This window comes from Myotis myotis, unplaced genomic scaffold, assembly GCF_014108235.1.
Source record: "Myotis myotis isolate mMyoMyo1 unplaced genomic scaffold, mMyoMyo1.p scaffold_m19_p_5, whole genome shotgun sequence".
Lineage (NCBI taxonomy): Eukaryota > Metazoa > Chordata > Mammalia > Chiroptera > Vespertilionidae > Myotis > Myotis myotis.
In genome coordinates, this window is record NW_023416357.1 from 51295600 (window position 1) to 51318361 (window position 22762).

At 38.8% G+C, this 22762-nt stretch overlaps 1 protein-coding gene across 1 annotated transcript in view; it reads left to right on the forward strand.

The window, feature by feature from the left end:
• Nucleotides 1–22416, forward strand: part of ADGRV1 (adhesion G protein-coupled receptor V1) — a 459983-nt gene extending 437567 nt beyond the window's left edge. The window contains exons 89-91 of the mRNA XM_036308704.1: nt 11813–12004; nt 15029–15206; nt 21384–22416. Coding sequence (XP_036164597.1) covers nt 11813–12004; nt 15029–15206; nt 21384–21502 — 489 coding nt within the window. The 3' untranslated portion in view covers nt 21503–22416. The remainder of the gene's footprint in view (nt 1–11812; nt 12005–15028; nt 15207–21383) is intronic.
• The last annotated feature ends 346 nt before the right edge of the window (nt 22417–22762 follow it).

Below are 22762 nucleotides of genomic sequence, written 5' to 3' on the forward strand. Positions count from 1 at the left end.
ATGTGGGTCTATTCTCACCAAAGACATTGGTTATATCTGAAATAAACAAATGCCTCTTTTTCCTTCTTGAGTTTCTGACGATGTGGACTGCCTCATTCCTCTGGAACAGAAGTTCTCCTTGACTTCTCCGATACACTTAGTTGTGTCTGCCTTATCTGATCTGCCCGACCAGGCGGTTGTTCCTTGTTTACTTCACTGGTTCCTCTTCCTGTTCATTTTCTCCAGCTGTGTTTAATCCTGAGCACTCAGCTTTTTTCTCTACAGCGCGTAACCTTTAAAAACAATCATACACCCATAATGGCTTTAATTTTACCGCCACGCAGCTATTTCCACGCTTGTGTATCTAACCTTGCCTTCTCTCCTGATCTCAGTCTCGTACTTAAAATAACCTTACATGTTTTCACATCAACATGTATGAAATTTAATTTAATGTCCACAGCCAAGTGATTCTCCTTTCTTTTTATTGGCACTGGATCATCCAATTTTCCCTTTTCATCATCATCAACAGTATTCTTTGGTTATCTATCCCTGTCCAGACAGTTAAGCTTAATCCATAAAGTGATTCACAGATATCTGAATGCTAAATTTTTTCAAGTCTTGTTTTCAAAAGGTCAATATAAAGGATGTTGACAAAAACTATATTTAAAAGTACTTACAGAGTTAAGAATGGGTTTTACACTTATAAATGTTATAAAAATAGGAAAATAATATTTTTTGACATGTGAAAATTATTAAAAAAATCCAATTTCAGCATAGTTTCAACAGAGACCATATATCCTGCTAAATCTAAAATATTTATTATGTGACTCTTTTCAGAAAAATTTTGCTGATCCTTGGCAAAAAAGGATAGTGTTCAATTTATTATAACAACAAATTCAACCCCTAGTTTATTTTTAAGCTTTCATTGGTGAGAAACCACCACCACAATAAAAAAAAAAAAAGAAGAAGAAGAAGAACATTTTTATCACCCCCGAAAGATTTCCTAGACCCCCCTGTAGAATATCCCTCCTCCTGCTCCCAGAGCCAGGCAACCACTGATCTGCATTCTGCCACTATTTATTAATTTGTATTTTCTAGAATTTTGTATCAATAGAATCATACAGTAAATACTCTTTTGTATCTGACTTTTTAAAAAATATATTTGTATTGATTTCAGAGTGGAATGGAGAGGGAGAGAGAGATAGAAACATCAGTGATGAGAGAGAATCATTGATTGGCTGCCTCCTGCACGCCCCACACTGGGGAACAAGCTCACAACCCAGGCATGTGCCCTGACCAGGAATCAAACCATGACCTCCTGGTTCATAGGTCAACACTCAACCACTGAGCCACTGGCCGGGTTGTGTCTGACTTTTTTTAACCCAGAATACTGATTTTTTTATTCATTCATGCTGTTGTGTTTATCAGAGTTTGTCCTTTTTCTTGTTATGTGGTCTTTTCAAGATGTTTAGAGAGCTCATTATGGGGACTTGATATATGTATACAGTTTGGCAGTGGGCCAACTTGATTCCTGGCCACAGTGTTTTGAATTGTCTTTTCTGCATAGAAAAACCACACCAGAGGGCATGAAAACACCACTGTATTTTCTTATTGTTGTTGTAGTTGCTATTATTATTGTTTCAATCTACAGACTTTGGCTTTTTTATGTTGCCTCTGACAGAAATTTCTTAGAATATATAAAAATTGACTTTAAATTATTATTTTTAATATACATACAGCTATAACAAGATTTAAATAAACAATCATGATACAGTTTGGTATTTATATAATTTAATTAAGGTGTTGTGGTTTTTTTTACAGTCAAAGCATACTGCAACTTGTTTCCCTTTTCCACTTTTTATTAAAACCTTAAAAACATTATTCTCAGATTCCCACCTCTTCTACTTTATTTAGTTCATCTCCATACTGTTAAAACCACCTTCAGTCTTCTCTTTCCCGAAATCCTAGTACCCAACTTGATTTGTACTTCTGAAAATTTTCTAATCTACGAACTCTCAGGGATTTGGTGGGGTCAAAAGTTTGTGTTCTCATAACTTAAAAACAAACAAACAAAAAAAACCACTGCATTTTTAATTTCTTTTATCTTGTCAGAAATAGTCTGGTTCCTGATAAGTAGCATCATGACTGATGAATTTTCCATATTTTGAAACTTAGAAGCATGAAGAACATTGAGAGTGTTGAAGATAAAGCACTGTGGAACAAGGAGATGCTGATCAGATGAGATTGTTGAGGCTTGACCTAGTAATTGTCTTTTTATTCATGAGCATTTATCACAAAGAAGACTAACCAAATGTTTCTTGCATCTGTAAGTGACATGCAGAGAATTATGCTCTTAAATTGCAGATCAAAGCCCTGGTTATATAAAAGGGAAAACTATTTTGTCTATACTCTGAACATTTATGATAAAAATCTATAGAATGGTTGTTTCTAGGGATTACTATGTAGATAGTAATAGATAGATAGATGATAGATAGATAGATATTAGATAGAAATCCTTGAAAGTGAACTCCTGCTACCCAGGAGTTTAGTCTTAGACATTTCTTGAAGCCAGCAGACTAAGTCAACTGAACTTTTCATGGCTCTACTAGTTCTGAATAGATAGTGTACCTTAAGTTAGTAAGAAATTTTAGAAGAATTTTATATAACCTATGTTGAACACTAGGTAATTATCTATCCCCCACCCCCAAGTACTTTTCAAAGCATCTGAGTAATAATTGTTCCTACAGTTGTCTAAGTATTTCAGTTGTGCTGACTAACCAATGGCTGCCAAAATGAACTCACTTGTTTCCTTTATCTGTATATTTAGTGCACACTTTAGATTGTGATTCTTATTATAAATAAGAACATTAGCAAAAGCAACTTAAAGTGTGAAGATAACAACAGTTGAAAATATGAAACAATTAAAATTCCAACTTTTCTCACACCTGAAAAAAATGTATAATTGCAGAAATATTGTATTTCTCTTTTCGTTTCTGTCATTGGCATGAAATCCATCGTCTTGGCTGCTAAGTCCCTGGCGATGTACAATGGCAGTAGGTCAGCAGCCCAAGAGCAGCGGGAAGCCAGAAACAGAGACTTTGGCAAGGGTGTCTGCTAGGGGGAAAGTGAAAGCAGAAATCTGTGACACCTAAAGAGAAGAAGCCACAGGAAGGACCAGCAGCATTATGCAAACCCAGCCCCAGCAGAGAAGCAAGACACAGCCAGGAAGTCAGCTGGGGTTTAGCATCCAGCAAGCCCCCTGCCAGTGGGGCTCTGACCCCGTAGAGCAGAGACCCAGGCAGGAGTGGACACTTCATTCTCCCATTAGAGTGTCTTAGCACATGTAACATGTGAAACAAAAAGACGAAGCCAAAGCACAATTTTATTGAGCAACTACTGAATTACCTCACTACAGTGAGAGAATTAGAGGACTAAAACCAACACATGGTCAAACCCATATGTGTCACTACACCCTCCTACTCTCTCTCACTAATGAAATTTAAAAACTGTAATTCTGTAAGCTCCTCCTGTGTCCCAGGGACCATCCCATAAACTAAAAAATACAACTGAACTGGACATAATCTCTTGTTTTCTAGGAGGTTACAGATTAGGGGAAGGTATTCTTTTTGTAATCACAAATTTGTAGTTTTTAAGCAGAAGAAAGTCTAATTTTGGCCCAGCTGGTGTGGTTCAGTGGTTGACAACCTATGAACCAGGAGGTCACGGTTTGATTCCTGGTCGTCTAGGTTGTGGGCTTGATCCCCATTAGGGGGCATGAAGCAGACAGCCGATCAATGATTCTCTCTCACCATTAATGTTTCTATCTCTCTCTCCCTCTCTCTTTCTCTCTGAAATCAATTAAAAAATATATTTTAAAAAGTCTGATTTTAGCCCTAACCGGTTTGGCGCAGTGGATAGAGTGTCGGCCTGCGGACTGAAAGGTCCCAGGTTTGATTCCTGTCAAGGGCATGTACCTTGGTTGCAGGCACATCCCCAGCAGGAGGTGTGCAGGAGGCAGCTGATCAATGTTTCTCTCTCATCGATGTTTCTAACTCTCTATCCCTCTCCTTTCCTCTCTGTAAAAAATCAATAAAATATATATTTTTTTTAAAAAAAAGTCTGATTTTAATAAAGATTTTATTCCTTTAAGTCAGTGGTTCTCAACCTGTGTGGGTCGTGACCCCTTGGGCGGTCAAATGACCCTTTCACAGGGGTCGCCTAAGGCCATCCTGCATATCAGATATTTACATTATGATTCATAACAGTAGCAACATTACAGTTATGAAGTAGCAACGAAAATAATTTTATGGTTGGGTCACAACATGAGGAACTGTATTTAAAGGGCCAGAAGGTTGAGAACCACTGCATGAGTCTAAGTCCTTTATACTGCATTTTTTTGTGCACTTTTTGTAGGCTATCTAAGAGATAGGTGGTTTTGATTAGGCCACTTGTATGATTCCACTGCCTATTTCTTTTAACTATTTTTTACAATAGAATGAACATATACTGGAAGATTTTTAAATTATATCTTTTCCCTATGTCTCCAAAAACATTATTCCTATTATTTTAATATCTTTATGTTTCAAAGTTTTAAAAATATAGAATAGAAAACAACAGTAATAAATGGTTCATGTGTCCATATATTCCCAATGTATAGAATTTGTCATTACTAATATACTGACAAATTTGCTTAGAGTTCTTTTGTTGTTAAATTACTAATTTGGGGGGGGGAATTATAAATATTTATTATAAAAGAATTGAAGCAATAAAAGTATAAAGATAAAAAAATGTTTAAAATAATTTCAAACTTCCTGCATAAGTAACCCATAATAAAATTAGGTGACCATAATAGAAAGAATGGTGGCCAGCAATTTTCCAAATTCAAAAAGCTTAGAGAACCCCAAGCCAAGAAAAATACACTTCAGCATATCATAGTCAGACTCTTGAAAACTCTAAATAGGAAATGATGAGAGCAGCTTGGGGAAGTAAAGGGAACATTATACAAGAAAATAATGATAAAAATTAACATAATTCTCATCAGAAACTCTGGAAGCCAGAAGACAATGGAATGACATCTTTAAAGACTCCCAACAAACAAAAAATCAGAATCTATTAACCAAGAATTCTATATCCAGTTAAAATATTTCTCTAAAATAAAGGTGGAATAAAGACTTTTTAAAATATATTTTATTGATTTTTTTGCAGAGAGGAAGGGAGAGGAATAGGAAGTTAGAAACATCGATCAGCTGCCTCCCGCACACCCCCTACTGGGGATGTGCCTGCAACCAAAGTACATGCCCTTGACCAGAATAAGACCTGGGACCCTTCAGTCCTCAGGCTGATACTCTACCCACTGAGTCAAACTGGTTAGGGTGGAATAAAGACATTTTATACAGACAAAAGTTGAAAGAATTTATTTCCAACAAATCTGAACTACAACGATTGCTAAAAAAAAGTTCTACAGGCTGAAGGAAAAGAGAAAGATATGAGAGAAATCCAATTTTATAGAAAGGAATGAAGAACACCAGAAAGAGTAAATAAATCATTAATATAAAGGATCATTTTAAAGGCCATTGACTGTTTTATAGTAAAAATAATAACATGAAGTGAATATCAGGCATACTAAATAGATTGGATGCCTAAATATAAATTTTAAATATATGACAATATTATAGTTACTATAATATACAAAACAATTTCATTTTACTTACGTTTGTCATAAGAGAAACTAAAATGGAAGAGAAATAATTGTTGAATTTCAAAATATGCATCTACACCACAAAAGATATTTTAATCACCACAGAAATGATAAGTGGTCTTTCAAAAAATAGGAAAAGAAATAATAAATACTTTAAAGGATTGGAAACACGGGTTTTTATCACCTAGGTATTTCAGTCTTATAGCATTGATTGACTACATACTAAAAAAGATGATAAAGTCATGGGTACTCAAATCTCCTCCCATCTTCAGTCCTCCCAACTTTAGAATGTTTTTACTTAGTATCATGCTTTCTGCATTGTCCAGGCACTTAACATTTACCTTTAACTCTACCTATAATTCTTATCATGTTTTTCAATATTGGTTCTGTATCTAAGTGGATGGTCCTTTTACATCATCCTTTAGCCATCTTCATTACTGAATTTTTTGTTTTTTCCTCTCTATGGGCCAACTCATCTCTTTATTGGTTATATTTTATCATCATGTAGTTTGGGAAAGGGGTTCCCCAAGAAGATTCATGGATGCTGAATTCCCAGCATTTTTCTATGTTTGATAATTTCAAATGCCAGATTGGCTGAGTATAATATTCTTTGACCACTTTTTTTCCTCAGAACTTAATAGATATTGCTCCATTATCTTTAAGCATTTAAAGTTGATGTAAAGAAGTCTAAAGCCATCCTAAAATTTACCAGTTATTAGGAGATTGGGATTTTAAAGAATCTATATCAAAATGTTCCTGGACCATGGTATAATATTTTGAATCTGCAAATTTAGTTTTTATTATATTTTTCAGGAAACTTTTCTTATATTAATATTATATCTTTTTATTCATCTTCAGTTCCATTTATTGGATTCCCTATTTCAAGGAAAGCAATTACCAATCATGGAGTATTTTTACTACATATTAGCTTCTATAATTCCCTTAATCTCTCTGTCTTTTTTCATCTTAATTCGCTGGAATTTTATATTAGCGAAATCTTTTCTTTTCTTTTCAAATTCTCTGAGTCATGATATGCCTCTTCCATAGTCAGTTCCAGCTACTGATAGCACTGTTCTTCATTAACTGTCATGGCGTACAGTGAGGTATGTGGTGTCTGTAAGACCAAGCCCTCACTGAGTGTAAATCTCTAGCTCTTTATTCCTCAAATATGTATGTACTGGCACCATATGGAATTTAATATCTAGACTGATTTAATTATTTGTGTTTAATTGGCAGGCTAGGCACTATCATCTGTATATTTTTATCATATATCATGTTCAAAACTCTTTGCCAGAATCTAAAATAAATACTAGAGACAGAGGCCATTTGGAGTCAATATGTCAGGTTGCTCAACACATTTACTCAAGGTTGCTGGCAGCTCTTGCTGTATGGGTGTGTTAATTCTCATTGGTGGAGAACGTAGTGTGGAGGCTGTCACACTAGCTCCAATTGGCTGTGAGTGCAGGAAGCATTCAGAATTCAGGAAAAATAAATCATGGACTAATGTTTCACTTTATTTAGAGACAAATAAAATTAAAGGAATGGGCCAGGCAGCTATTAAATGAGTTCATTTAATGCATTTGCTATTTTAACACGCTTCTGCAACATGAAGGAATTATGGGATGGAGAGGCAGGGACAAAGAAGATTGCTAACTAAGACAGCCTGCATGCAGTTATGGTTTAAATACCTGGGTTTTACCCTTTTCTGAGATCTTTTTACAAATCCTACAAAGCTTAACTCCTCTGAGTTGTAGGCTGTATCTTAGTCCTCAGAAGGGACTCTCTCAGGTTTTAAAAGAGTTCTCCAAATCACCATTGCCATTTGACAAATGTGAAGCCCTGAGACTCCACTTCCTTCTGAGCCAGGCAGCTCAATCAACTCCCTGTTTTATCCACTCTTCACCTGCCGCCACTCCTTGGTTAAATTTGTATGGTTGATAAGGGAAACAACAACAATGGGACCAATAGGACCACAGTTGTTTAATGATTTTTCCCTTGAATAACTATAGATAAGAGATTTTCTTACTGGGAAAGTGGAGGATGTGTTGCAAAGAGAAAAACAAGGCTATAAAAAGAAAATAGATGCCTCTAAGCCTGGATGGGTCCATTACTCCGAAAAGAAAATATATTCTGAGAACAAAGCAAGGACAGGTCATGCTTTGATTGGTTGCTGTGCCTGGACCCTGACCCCCTCCAGGAGTTTGTCTCAGGAATGCTGACCATTCTCAGGTCTCAGGAAATGGCAGAGCTGGGTTTTAACACTATTGAATATTAACTACTTGTTATTGGACTTCAAGATCCTGGAAGGAGACACACAGACCACAGATCCTGCAGCCCTTCTCCTGCCCCACTTCCCCCTTGCATGTAGCCTTTCTTCCTTATCCATATATAATCAGCTGGTTAGTAGGGGAGGTTAGAGCAGAATTTACAGAATGGCCTGCTGCTCTGTGTATACTGCCAGCATTATTGGAATAAACGCTCATATATGATTCAACCTTGTTTCTGCTTAATTTGTGCCCAGTTTCAAAATGGCAATGGTGAGTCTCTCACCTCATATGGAACTGAAAGAAATTATTGAGACAATCAGCCAAAATCTTCTGTACTTGTTTTGCTCCTTGATGATGTTAAAAATATTTAACTCCTCTAGTTCATTATAGTTTCATTGTGTCTTGCTAAATATTTGTCAATAAGTTTAAATTCCTGAATCAAAAGAAATATAAAATTGGCATAGTGGGTATGTTCAATCCAGATACATCAAACTAAAGACTTGAAAGCATTTTTCATCATTGAAGTAGAAATCTAACTAAATAATCAAAACAGCAATGCATCGTCCAGTTGGTGTGCCTCAGTGGTTAAGCATCGACCTATGAACCAGGAGGTCACAGTTCAATTCCTGGTCAGGGCAAATGCTGGATTTTTAGCTCGATCCCCAGTAGGGGGCTTTCAGGAGACGGCCAATCAATGATTCTCTCTCATCATTGATATTTCTATAGTTCTCTCTCCCTTCCTCTCTGAAATCAATAAAAATATATATTTTTTAAAAGCAATGCACGGAAAGAATTCCCTTCTCTTCACTAGGTAAAGAATAGGCAGAACAGATGGATTATATGTGTCCTGCTTCTAAAACAGTTAACCTATTATTTTGTGGGATATTGTTGTCTTTGTGAGCAACTTGCGAGGAGCCAAACATTTTATCCTTGCATCTCATTGCCTGGCAGTGCGCATAGTGGGTGGTCAGCACATTCTATTGCCTAATTGAGATTCTAGATTCTCTCTTAAAAATTTTTTGCAGACAATCATAGAAAGGAGAGCCTGCGATTTAGCATGCAGTATTTGGAATAGGGACTTGTTTTTACTCTGGGGTCAGAAACTTGCACAGCTGAGTACTTTGGATAATGAAGGTTCGTTCCTTTTCTACATTTGCCCAGCCAGGGCTGGGCACAGGCAAATGTCATACAACTTGCACTTAAACACTCTTTTCTTTTCCTATTAATGGTATTTATGTTTCCTGGGGAACATCTGCAAGATTCCAAGAATTTGCTGTATGTGTGAATAGGCTTTTAACCAAAAAAAAGAGGCAGTTTTCACATGCAAGTTATTTCAGCAGTCAGTTCCTTTCCCAAAGCACAAAAGGCTAGATATTAAAACAAACACAAGAGAATGTGCTGTTTTAACAAATGGGTCCTTAGAGATGGACTTTAAAGCTTGGTTTTTGTTTTCTGATCTAACTTTTACCCTATCACTTTGTAACACTTAGAGAAATCCTGAAATAAATCAGTGACATTCTCACAGTTTTCAAGGCTGACAGTTTAATTTTTTTCCTGTTTTGTCTACTGCTGTGGCCAATGTAATTAGGTCATACTCATGTGAAAAGTTACTTGTACAAGAAAAAAAATTTGGATGTGTATGTGTATTTTCAGGAAGATTTGTTTCTGCTAATGTTCACAGCATCATTTGCACATGAAAATAATTCCTGTCTACATAATTTAAAATGTTAGTGTTGTTTTAAAAAGCACACAAAAAACCCTATTTCAAAAGGAAATAACTTTGTTACTAATTTCATATCATTGTTAGAATAATTATATTTTAAAATATTTTTAACAGCTAAACCACTGATTTTAAAACATTTGTTAATTAAGTAGACAGGGTGCCAACCTGAAAAGGGGTCATTTCAGCACAAAGGAGAGAAAGGCCTAATTTTTAACAGGATTCTAGAAATGGCAACAGAGATCTAATGCTAGCAGCCTACCTTGCAGGCTGTCCTCTAATTTAATTTGATATTAAAAGTTGGTTGTAATTCTTGTTTTGTGTATTTTCTAATAGACTTTTTCTATTTATACCAGCAGATGTAAATTTCAAGCTCACAAATATATTATTTACTTTCTTGCTTCTACACTCCTAGAAATGTTAGGAACTATGGGAGAATGACAACTCCACAATGTGAAGATCCTTAGTTGTGTTTTATGAAAAATCTTGGCATTAACTCTTTTTCTTCTTTAATAAGCTAAGTGTCTTGCTTTCATTTTTGTGAATTAAGAATTTAGTAACTCAAGCAATTCTTATTTGCTTCCAAAACTTAAATACCAGGATTAACAGACATAAGAGGCTCAATTTAGCATGTTTTATTGGCGAAATGTAAAGGTCAAAATTAACAAGCTTTATAGAGCTCCATTAGAAGTATACAGTAGAACCCTTGTAGAAATCATGAAGGAAAGCAGTGTAGGCACTGTTGGGAACACAGATGCAAAATTTGAGTTGCTATCTCTGATGGAAGCAGAGCAATTGTTAAAAATTTGACTGGATTGCAAAATAATTTAAAGGGCCAGTAGATCTTTAAGAATGTACAAGATAGCTTTATTGTTCTTATGTAACACTAGAGGCCCAGTGCATGAAATTTGTGCACGAAGTGGCGGGGGGGTGGGGGTCCCCTCAGCCCAGCCTACACCCTCTCCAATCCAGGACCCCTCGGGGGATGTCTGACTGCCTCTCATGATCCAGGACCGCTGGCTCCTAACCGCTCGCCTGCCTGATCGCCCCTAACTGCTCCCCTGATGGCCTGATTATCCCTAACCGCCTCTGCCTCGCCCCACACCCGGGACCCAGGATTCCCTCCTCTGGCTGGTCACAGGCACCCGGGACCCGGGCTTCCCTCCCTCTGGCCAGCCGCAGGCACCCAGGACCTGGGCCGGTTTCACCCAGGCTGGCCATAGCTGCAGATGCCCAGGACCGCAGGGCGGGCAGCTTGTTCCTCTCCTGGGCCACAGGTACAGACACAGATGCTGGCACCCGGGACTATGGGGCGTGCGGATTGTCCCTCTCCCAGGCTGCAGGCGCAGGCACAAGCTCAGCCACTGGCGCCTGGGACCATGGGGTGGGCAGCTTGTCCCTCTCCCAGGCCTCAGCCTGGCTGGTCCCCATTCCTCTCTCTCGTGAGCTCATTTGTGCCTGGCTGGTCCCCATTTCTCTCTCCCCAGTGTTAAATGTCTGAGCCTTTATGGCTTGACAGCATGAGGGCATGGTGGTCATTTGCATATTAGCTCTTTATTATATAGGATTTACTGAGAAGCAAGGCATGCTAAATATGAAGTAATCCACAGAATTCCTCTGAGTCCCTACCCAGTGATTCTGTTTCCAAATGAGATAAGTAGGTGAGATATATAGACAAAATGAGAAGGCTTCATTAGTGCTGCCCTTACAGAAGCCTACAAGGTGGTGGGAGCTCACTTCAACCACTTTGCTAAGAGAAAAAAAATGAACATAAGTGAAATCTGGGAAAAGATAGTAATTTTTTGGAAGATAACAGGTTTGCTTTCTGAAGCAAAATGGACATAGCTAATCAGGTGTACTTCTGCAATTCTGTTTTGTATACTTCAGAGTTACTCATGTTTTAACCAAGAAAAAACATGATTTTTTAGTGAAGGAGCAGTTTTCCCAAATGACATGAAATAACATTTTTTATGACATTCAGAAATTTACAGTGGCCTCTCGCTAGACCTCTAACATTGTTCTGTAATCCCAGCTTTGGGTAGAGCTTGGAAAACATTTGTAGAAAATCGCTGTGCTTACAACCATGTTTATTCTTCAGCTGTGGTAGCAGGACTTCTTTTAACGTGCCCGTTTTCTTTTCTTTTGCAGGGACTTTACGTTTTTGTGGTCTATTTCATTCTTCACAACCAGACTTGTTGCCCCATGAAGGCCAGCTACACAGTGGAAATGAACGGACACCCAGGACCCAGCACAGCCTTCTTCACACCCGGGAGTGGAATGCCTCCTTCTGGAGGGGAAATCAGCAAGTCCACCCAGAATCTAATCAGTGCTATGGAGGAGGTCCTGCCCTTGACCTTGACTTGACCTCTAGCTCTCTGTTTCTTTCCCATATACGGCCTTTCCATCTCAAAAAGTGTACACATTAAATGGTGTTATGTAACTTTTAAAATCCCTTTCCTACATGCTGACCAACTGTAGTATTATGCATGTTATTGAATTAATTTTCTTCCCTGCCCTGCAACCTATACTAACCAGCAGTTTGTTCTAGGAACTCAGACACTGCATATTTTGTCATCTTTTTCTTCAAACTCTCCCAAATTTGACATGGTGGTGTCTAAACCAGCTTCAGCCGTGTGGGTGTTTTTTTTTCTGTTTTAACTATTTTTCCTCAAAATACTTACACAGCTCTCTTCCTTCACCCATCCCAATTCACTACTTCAGTCCCATCAAACACAAAGTGAAAATAGGCTGAAACTCTTTTTAATTTAAATACCAGAAAATATTTTAGAACAAAGGCTAGGAAGAGTGCTTTAGCAGCACTACTTAGAAAGTCTATCCAGGATGTCCTCTGTAAAGTCTACTTCCCATTGCTCTCTGCATTATGTCCACATTGCATTGGTTTCCTGTGTCTAAATCAACAACCTGTTAGTAATGCTGCCATAGCACTGGGACGACTGCTCAGGCTTTAAATTATACCTAAAGACATTTGTCCAGAAAGAGATGGTATGCAGTCCCTAAGAATTTCTGCATTGCCCAAGATGTGCTTGTCTCCCATTCCTTACATAGCTCATACTGCCCTGTCTGTATTAAAGAGCCAAGGAGAACAGTACTCGTGTTTATTTGCATCCTGAAAAAATGGTAGGAAATCAACGTGCATGTATCTGAAAAAGAAACAGTTGATAGATATGTAGGTAAGTAGAAAGATAGAAGACAGATGATAGATAGATAGATAGATAGATAGATAGATAGATAATCTATAATAATAAAAGCATAATATGCTAATTAGACTGGATGACCTTCCGGACAAAGCCGGGGCTGCCGGGGCTGCGAGGGGAGCCCGGGTCCTGGGTGCCAGAGGGAAGCCAGTGCTGGCAGCAGGGGAAGGAAGGCCTACTCTTGCATGAATTTCATGCATTAGGCCTCTAGTAGATAGATAATCTACCTATTCAGTGATATTTTTTTCTCTTCCATGTAAATATAGAAAGTAATTTTACCCATGCCAGGTTAAAATTAAGATACAGTATTTAAAATGTTCAAAAATCAAGTACAGTATTTAAAAATTGGAATATGTCTTTAGTACCATAAATGTTTAGAAATCTAGTACCATATCTATATCCCAAAAGTTTTAAAAACTGAATTATTTTCACATCAAAGTTGATAACAATGGGAATGGATATTTTTAGGATCAGTAATTCAGGAATGAATTTTAAAAAAGGTTTTTGTCTTTTTTATTGATTACCCATGCTAGATTTGAACCGTACAGTGCAATAACCATTATCATGTGTGGCTATTTAAATTTAAACTAAAACAAAATAATATTAAAAATTTAGTTCATCAGTCACTATGTTCAAGTGCTCTGAGAGCTACCATGGTGAAGAATGCAGATAGCAAACATTTGAATCATCACAGAAAGTTCTGTTGAACCGTGCTGATCTAGACGTTCAACTTCTTAACAAAATTTTTGAAGATTTTTGTCTTCTCTCAAATTTGTTTCTACAGTCCTCTGGTCATGCGACATCCCTGCAGTCGCTCAGAAAAGCTTACATTGGGAGACAGCAGCTGTGACAGTTCAATTCCTGGGCCTGAGCCACTACTCGAGTGTTCATTCTGGGTTTGCACAGTGGCATACCCTAACGTGTGCTCTACATTCCTCAGAGGCTTAGGATTGGCCTTGATCCAGCTGTCAACAAGGGACTGTCAGAGACATTCTAGAAAGCCTTCCAGAGAAGGGAAAGCATGAGGAAAGGAAGGATTAAGGGGGTTTTACCAGTAACCGCAAGGGAAGTGAATATGTTTAATTATTTCAGGATAGAACTATCTTTACTTTTTTAATATGGGTTTTTTTTTTCTTTTTCTATTAATCTTATATCTAGCCACTCAACAGTTTCTGATTCACTTTATTTAATTTTTATTTTTAAAATATGTTTTTGTTGATCTTTAGAGAGAGAGAGAGAGGAAGTGAGAGGGATAGAAAGATAGAAACATCGATGAGAGAGAAACATGGATCTGCTGCCTCCTGCATGCCCCCTACTGGGGATCAAGCCCACAACCCAGCCATGTGCCCTGTCAGGGGATCAAACCTCTTAGTTCGTAGGTTGATGCTCAACAACTGAGCCACACTGGCTGGGCTCAGGATAGAACTATCTTTTTAATTGTTTATTTATTTTTTTTATATAGTTGATTGATTTTTTACAGAGAGAAAAGGAGAGGGATAGAGAGTTAGAAACATCCATGAGAGAGAAACATCAATCAGCTGCCTCCTGCATACCCCCCACTGGGGATGTGTCCGCAACCAAGGTACGTGCCCTTGACCAGAACCAAACCTGGGAACCTTCTGTCTGCAGGCCCACGTCCTATCCACTGAGCCAAACCAGTTAGGGCAATTGCTTAATTTTTTAAGAGGAGGAGTTTAGAATACTATCAAAGAACTCTTTTTTTTCAATTCAGTATGTCCTTACAGATAGCTGCTATATTTAAAATTGTATTTGTATCTTAGATTAAGCATTAGGAGGGTTCCTCTCCAGTTCTTATATTTTTAACAATTTTCTTTGCACAATACATTTTTTTTAAATAAAAAGTATTGATTGGGTTAAAAGATACTTTTCTTGCCCCACACATGACTGCATAGAAATCTACAAGTAATTCTAATAGAGAAATCATTTAGAATCACCAGATTAGATTGTCTCACGGAGAAACATACTTCTTTAAAAAACAATGGCACAATTAAAGGCCTCAATTCTAAACAGTCCAGAAGCCCTTTCACCTGGTTTGTGTAATGAGACGCAGAGGTAAATAGTTTACATACATTCAGAATAAATGTGTACGTGTTCATATTGTGCTTTCCTTCCCTCCCATCCCTCACAGGTGCCACCTGACTGGGAGAGGGGATCCTTCCAACAAGCCAGCCAGGCCAGTCCCGACTTAAAGCCAAGTCCACACAATGGCGCCACCTTCCCTTCCTCCGGGGCTTATGGCCAGGGCTCACTGATAGCCGATGAGGAGTCCCAGGAGTTTGATGACTTGATATTTGCATTAAAAACTGGTATGTGTGAGCCCACAACTACATTCGAAGTAGGCACTCTGGCTGTGCCACAATTTCTATCTTCTTCACATGAAGTTGCATCAGTACAGTCAGTCACCCTTAGCACAGCCTGATTCTCATGACCCATTCCTCACTTCAGCCTCACTCTGAGTTACTTTGTTCTTGACACCAAACGTAACATAACCTCAAAATCATTTACAATTTGCTTTTAAGAAAAAGGCGTGCTCTCACTAGATGTAAGTATCTCTGTCCTGGAATCATTCTAGAACACCAAGGCACTATTGAGACAAGTTCAGTGTCATAAGACAATCTGCTAGGGATTTCACTGAGAGATTTGCCTCTGATCTGCCAAAGAGACCTTCTTAGGAGTAGCTTTAAAGCAGAAACTTTCAAAGGCAGCACCGTTTTCAAAGTGCTGTTACACACAGTATTTTATTGGCTCTTCCTATAAATTCAACCCCACCCAACCTGTAACCCAATGGAAAGTTGTTTTCAAATAAAATGTAAAGGGGTTTTTTTTTCTTTCATCTTTTTACTCAGAAAAATGTTGAACTGACACTTAAAAAATTTCAGTGAAATTTTGATTTCTAGATGCAAGAAGATAAAAAGAGGAGGTTTTTTAAATAATAGTTCATACTCAGATGAAACTATTTAAATAATAATTCAAAAGTCCATTTTACTATATATAAACATCCATATATTCAGAATAATGCTTGGCTCTTAGTAAGCCTTTTGTAGATATTGTTGGAGAATGAATGAATGAATGAGTGAGTGAATGAATATGAAGCTTGGAGTTTGTTTGGAGGAATAGACATTCACATAGTCATGACATAAGGAAGAGTAATATAAGTAGTGGAAAGAGTTATTAATTGAGGGAATCGAGGAAATTTTTTTAAACCTCTCTTAATTGATTCTTGAAGAATGTGTAGGTTTGAAATAAGAGTGGAGGAAAGGCAGTACAGATGGGGAGCAGAATTAGACAAAGCCTAGGGCTTACACGTGCATGCCCTGCTTGAGGAGAACAAGCATTGCAGAGTGGCCGGGACGTAGGAGCAGCAGAGCCAGGCCGTGGGAGAAAGGCCGGAGAGGTAGTTGGCCTGCATTGTTAAAAATGTACTGTAGTTCCCCCTTCTGGGTTTCAGGTAACACCCTCCTTGAGATGTTCACAGTCATCCTCAGTGAGAGGGTCACCTGGCTGATTAGACTTGGGAAACTGTGGCGACTGGCAATTCATATTACCATTTTAGCAGCTCTGAAAAAGCCCTCACTCAAAGATAACCTGCTTCACTCAATTTAACCTGGTGTTTCCAGAACACAAGTAGTGATATATTCATTTGGGGAAGCAGAACACTTCCTGGTATTTTGCATAATATTAAAATGCTGGTCAGATGCCATGCTAACGAGGGGGATTTTTAAAAAATCTTTATTGTTGAAAGTATTACATAGGACTCCAACCCCCCTTTTTTTAAAGGGCTTAGTGAGCCATGGATGTTTGTGAGGAGAGGAATGGCATGTTCCTACTGGTTTTTGAGGCAAAAATAACTCTTAGGAAAGATAAAGAATAAATTTAGAAGCAAAATCAAAAAGGCTGGGAGGTTGTTACAACTGTCCAAAAGAATGAGGTTGGGGGCTCAGATTTGAAGAGTGGAACTAAAAAGAGAAGGTGAACAGAGGAGGAAGGCTGAGGGGCACTGAGAGGACAGCAGCAAAGGCCTGCTGCGCACAGGGCCACTGAGGGATTATGTAAGGGGCATCTGTTCGTTTATCTGTGCGAAGCAGGACACGGATGAGTTCTGATTTGGACACATTGATTATGAGGCCTGGTAGTCTTAAATATTCAGGTTTAGAGGCTCCTGGGTGAGGGTTCATGGTCAAAGGTATTGATTTGGAATGCATCTGTGCAGAGATTATATTTGAAGCTAAGGGGATTGATAAGACTGATCAGGGAGAGTGGAAGGGGAGAGATGAGAAGAAAAAAGGTGAAGAAGGAAGGGAAGAAGGGAAACGAGAAGAACATCCTAGATAATATCTACATTTAAAGAGTGTACAGAAGAGGGTCCCAGAGAAGGAACTGTATAGCATGGTGAGAAAGATCTCGAGAGAGAAGACTGAGTTCAGTGAAGGTGGGAATGCACAGATATATACAATGCTGATTGGTATTAGGACTAAAAAGGAGGCTTTCAGATTACATATAATTCCCAGTACTACACAGTGGTCAGTTGTTGAGGTTATAACACTGGGAGCATAAAATGAATTCTTGGAGCACAATTCAATTAGATGTGGGTCCTGTATATACAACAAGTATTAAATGCATTTAGCTCGGGAATGTATGGAATGACTTCCTTACTTATAGAGTTTCCTATTCCTGAGAGTTTGCTACACTTGCTAGGAAATAAATACTTCAAAAGGCCAAAATAATAGTCTCTCACATTGGCTCCCTCTACTTTTAGAAAAGTTACTATAAAAATCCAGCACCACCCCCTAGACACTTTCCGTCGCAGAATGTGGTCAAATGAGAGGAACAGTCCACATGCCGTTCTATCTGCAGCAGAATTTACAATTGACGCACGGGCCAGATTTGGCCCAGCAGGGTATTTTGTTTGACCCCCTAGCATTTTAGCATTGTTTTAGCATTTTTAAATCCCATAAAAATTCAGAATGTCTTTTTTAAAAAATCTAGCCCTGGACGGTGTAGTACAGTGGTTAGAGCAGGGGGGTCCTCAAACTTTTTAAACAAGGGGCCAGTTCACTGTCCCTCAGACCGTTGGAGGGCCGGACTATAGTTTAAAAAAAAACTATGAACAAATTCCTATGCACACTGCACATATCTTATTTTGAAGTAAAAAAAACAAAATGGGAACAAATACAATATTTGTATTTGCATGTGGCCTGCGGGCCGTAGTTTGAAGACCCCTGGGTTAGAGTGTTGGCCTGCACACTAAAGGATCACAGCACCAGTTCAATTCCCAGTCAAGGGCAGGTGCCTAGATTGCAGTTTTGATACCAGGCCCCAGTCGGGGTGCATGCAGGAGGCAACCAATCGACATGCCTTTCTTGCATCAAGGTTTCTCTCGCTCTCTCTGTGTGTCTCTCTCTCTTTTCCCCTCCCTCCCTTCCTTTCACTCTCTCTAGAAATCAATAGAAAAAGTATCCTCAGGTGAGGATTCACACACACACACACACACACACACACACACACACACACAAATCTAGCAGCAAAGTGATTGGAGTTGAGTAATAATTGCCTCTTGAGATGGAACTCCAGCTCTTCAGTTTATCCAGTGCTCACCAGACCTGTGTTACTGATTTATACTAGCTTCCCTGTCCTCTGTGACATTTTAATTTGCAAATCTTAATCTGTCTCAGGTCCACCTTATCTATGGGTCTCTCCAAGTCAAGTGGGTCTTCTAATTATTTTTCATTTGAACCCCTAAATGACTGAAAAGTTATGTAACCCTTTGCATATATTTCAATAAACAGCTAAAGATTTTCATCCTAAGTGTAAATAGTGCCAAATAATGTAATTTCCACTGTATTATAAATTTCAGTTTTAAAATAAAAATTTTACGTTATTTTATTAAACTAACTCAAAGAGTTTAAATTCCATAGCAATTTGATTCATTTCATTTTTAAAATATGTGAGCAGCCTTTTCTTTTACAAGTGGAAAATTTACATCATTCCTTTTTTCATTGTTACACATTTGATTTTATGGCTTACATATTATATGTAGAGCTAACATATACTAATAACTTATCTCCAAACCAGGGCAATTTGAGAGAATAAAGGGGAAGCAACTAATAATTTTTCAGGTATAAACTAGGACTTTTCAGTTGCATTCTCCAACTCCCTGTTTTGAAGGAGTCGCGAAAGAAGTACTAGTATTTGTGAAAGAGTATGGACATGGGTCTCGATGGATGGGCAGGAAGACACCCAGGCTGGAATTAACATGGCACATCCAGGATCACTTTGGAAAAGCTTTCCCGTGGGCAAAGGTTGAAATTTGTCTACTCAGTAGGCTAGAGCCAGGTTAGGAGGTATCTTACTGCCAATACAGAGGGTATCAGTCTTCATGCCGTTGGCCATCGGGACTAATGTTTGTTCTTGAGAAGGAAAGGGCAGTGGGATGATGAATACATCAGAGGAACAGGGTGGACAAAAGAAATGGAAGAGGCATTTTTAAGAGCGAGGATGCAGAACATAGTTTATTAATACATACAGCAAACATTTGACGAACACCCACGGTGTGCTGGGCACTGTCCTATGAGCTAGGAATATAAAGATATGAAAGTACATAATCCAATGGGGGAGTCAGAAATTTTGAAAGAGAATCATCATGTTTGCATGGTTAGCAGAGGTGATTCCTGAGTTGATAGTTACAGGAAGAGTGGAGGCTGACAGATTAAGGAGTTGGGGGATGAGAAAATCCCAGGCAGTGCCAGCATATTAACATGGTGTGAAAGGAGGTGACCAGCAGCTCTAGTGAGATACCAGGCTAGAGAGCAGGCAGGGCCTCAGGTGGATCTTGTAGGCCTTGAAGCAGGGCTGCAGATAAGTCCTCTGGGGATCAGACAGCAGAAGGAGGTGCAAGAGAAAGCAGACCTCCAGAGATCAGAGGGTGGGGTCGGCAAGTACAGTGTCACAGAAGCAAAGGAAGGAAGTGGGTGTCAACAGCAGCCTTCAGCAGAGAGAGGATGTGAAGGACAGAGACCCAGGAGAGGGAGGGTTTGACTAGAAGAAGGACCTTAATGGGCTCCTGCTTCCATCCCAAATAGGGTAAGACGAAGCTAATACCCCATCTTCCCATAGCTACCAGATCTTCAGATTAGCCTTTCCTACAGCTCAGACAGAAGGAAGTCTCAGCTCCCAGCAGCTGTTTTTTCACTTTCCTTCTCGTTTAAAGTCTAGTGCCCAACAAATTCAACCAGCAGCATGCCCTGTGACCACATCCCCATTCTCTCTGTGTGTGTGTGTGTGTGTGTGTGTGTGTGTGTGTGTGTGTGTGTGTGTGAGAGAGAGAGAGAGAGAGAGAGAGAGAGAGAGAGAGAGAGAGAGAGAGAGAATGAGAGTTTGTGAATTAGAGAAGAAAGAGGTGTTACTCTAGTATCGTGTTAAATTTTCTGAATTATTCTAAGTTGTGAAAAAATATGAATACTGGAGCTCCCTCAAAACAGATTCTGGGTACTATCTGTAATTAACAGCTAGCTTTTGGAGACTCTTGTGCAGGTCTGTTTTGGCACTGTGTTGCATAATTATTTTTATCTTGGGATCAGATCTGAGTCATTTGGAGTCCGAGTCTTCTGGGCGCTGATAAGGCACCAGGTGTTGTCAGTGCACGTCTTTCTTCTTGGATCACTGCCCACCCTGACTGAGTCCCAGCTGAAGGGCCTCGTACTTTTCAGTGCCTGTGGGGTTGGAGGTCATGTGGTTTTGAACAGCAAACCCTACCCCCACCCCTGCTGAAAAATTCTGATAACCTGCCTGATTTTTTTTATTTTAATAAGCCCCAGAAAGTTGAGAAAGGCTGTTCTTGAGAGTAAGTTATACCTGTCAATCATTGAGAACCCCGACTTGTGCCTTTAGAAATTAATTTACTTATAAAACTACCAAAAGGAATTTAAAGTATATATTTATAGTTGTCAGTTATTAAAAAATATTTATTCTAAGTGTACAGTTCACTCTTTACTAATCTATAATAATAAAAAGTGTAATATGCTAATTAGACCAGATAGCCAAATGACCTTCCAGACGTCATTCTGGATGAAGCCACTGTGGTGGGGGCCAAGGCAAAGGCAGTTAGGGACAATCAGGCAGGCAGGCGAGCAGTTAGGGGTGACCAAGCAGGACGGCAAGTGGTTAGGAGCAATCAAGCAGGCAGGCAGAGTGGTTAGGGGCAATCAGGCAGGCAGGCAGGCAAGTGGTTAGGAGTCAGCAATCCCAGATTGTGAGAGGGATGTCCAACTGCCAGTTTAGGCAGTCGGACATCCCCCAAGGGGTCCTGGATTGCGAGAGGGTGCAGGCCGGGCTGAGGGACCCTATCCCCCGCACCTCCATGCATGAATTTTGTGCACTGAGCCTCCAGTATAATATAAATAAACATGTTGACTTAATGTAACTTGACCCTTAATTCACTGCACTAACAGTTGGGAATTTTTGTGTTTATTCTTTTTCTATTGCAGGTGCTGGTCTCAGTGTCAGTGATAATGAATCTGGTCAAGGCAGCCAGGAGGGAGGCACCTTGACTGACTCCCAGATTGTAGAACTCAGGAGGATACCTATTGCTGACACCCATCTCTAGCGGCACAGTAACCATTAGAATGAGGATACTCTCATCTTTGTATTGGCTTTGTGCTAAAACTCTATAAGTACATGCAGCCATATAAATAGGAAACTGTGAAATTAGTAACCCAGAAGTGATTGTTGTGTTGGAATATAAATTACTTGTGTCTTTGTGCAACCTGAAAATTCATTGCTATAATGAAAGACCGGATTGAGTTATATCAGTTAATAGAATGTACATATTCCAAGAATATTAGTTGTTTGTAATCATCATACATGGCTAACATTGTTTAATAACAGTAATAACAATCAATAAAAACAATAGAATCCATTTGGCATCCCCGAGGTTCATTATTTATGAGGAAATGTTGGGCATGAGCAAAGCAACAAGCTCCATGTCTAGGTGATGTTAAGTGCCCTATTGCTTCCAGTGTTGATGCAGGTGATCCAGATTCAAGGCTTCACAGCACCTAGAAGACTTTCATTCCTAAAAACCACACAATTTCTTTTCTGCTGACAGGGTTACTGCAGTTTTCATAGTCTTTCATTGAAAGTATGTATTTCTGCTCATTACAAAATTAGGGAACTGAACTTTTTCCAAAATGAATGTTCTGTTCCCAGTTAAAAATAACTCCAGCAAGCATTTTAGCACAGTGATGAAGAGGATCATTCAAACAGTACAGTTTGTTTGGGAGAAATGTTTCTTGGTTTGGATTTTTAGTCTTTCCTTTCTTGGAATGAGAAATCAGAAAGCCTGTCCCAGAACAAACACTATTGTGTTCGTGATGATTTCATTGACTATGGTTCCAGAACAGTCATTAGGAACAGAACAAGTCTGTCCTAAGGAAGCCTTTTTGACCTTTGGAATTGCTAAGTAATTTTGAGAGAATCAGTATCATTCCAAGAAAAAATTAAAATTAATAAAATTTTATGTAAGAGAACATTTTTATCTGTTAATTACTTCCCTTAGAGCCATAATTAAAACATCTTAAGTGCTTTGTTAGTGCTGTTAAACATGGCTTTATTTTTTGAAAAACCTGATGGCAATATTTGTCTTGATAAATTATAAAATGACTCCTCTCTTGCTCCTGTCAGTCCTCCCCCACTCCCATTTCCTCCCTCTTATACTGAGTTTTGATCAGTGGATTGTCATTGTTAGAAAATGAAAGCTGCATAGCAGAATTAAACAGCATAAAAAGCAAAGGCTATAGTATTGGTGGAGTTATCACCTTTTTTACAAACTTTAGAAATGGCGGTAATAAGATTGGATTTACCTGAA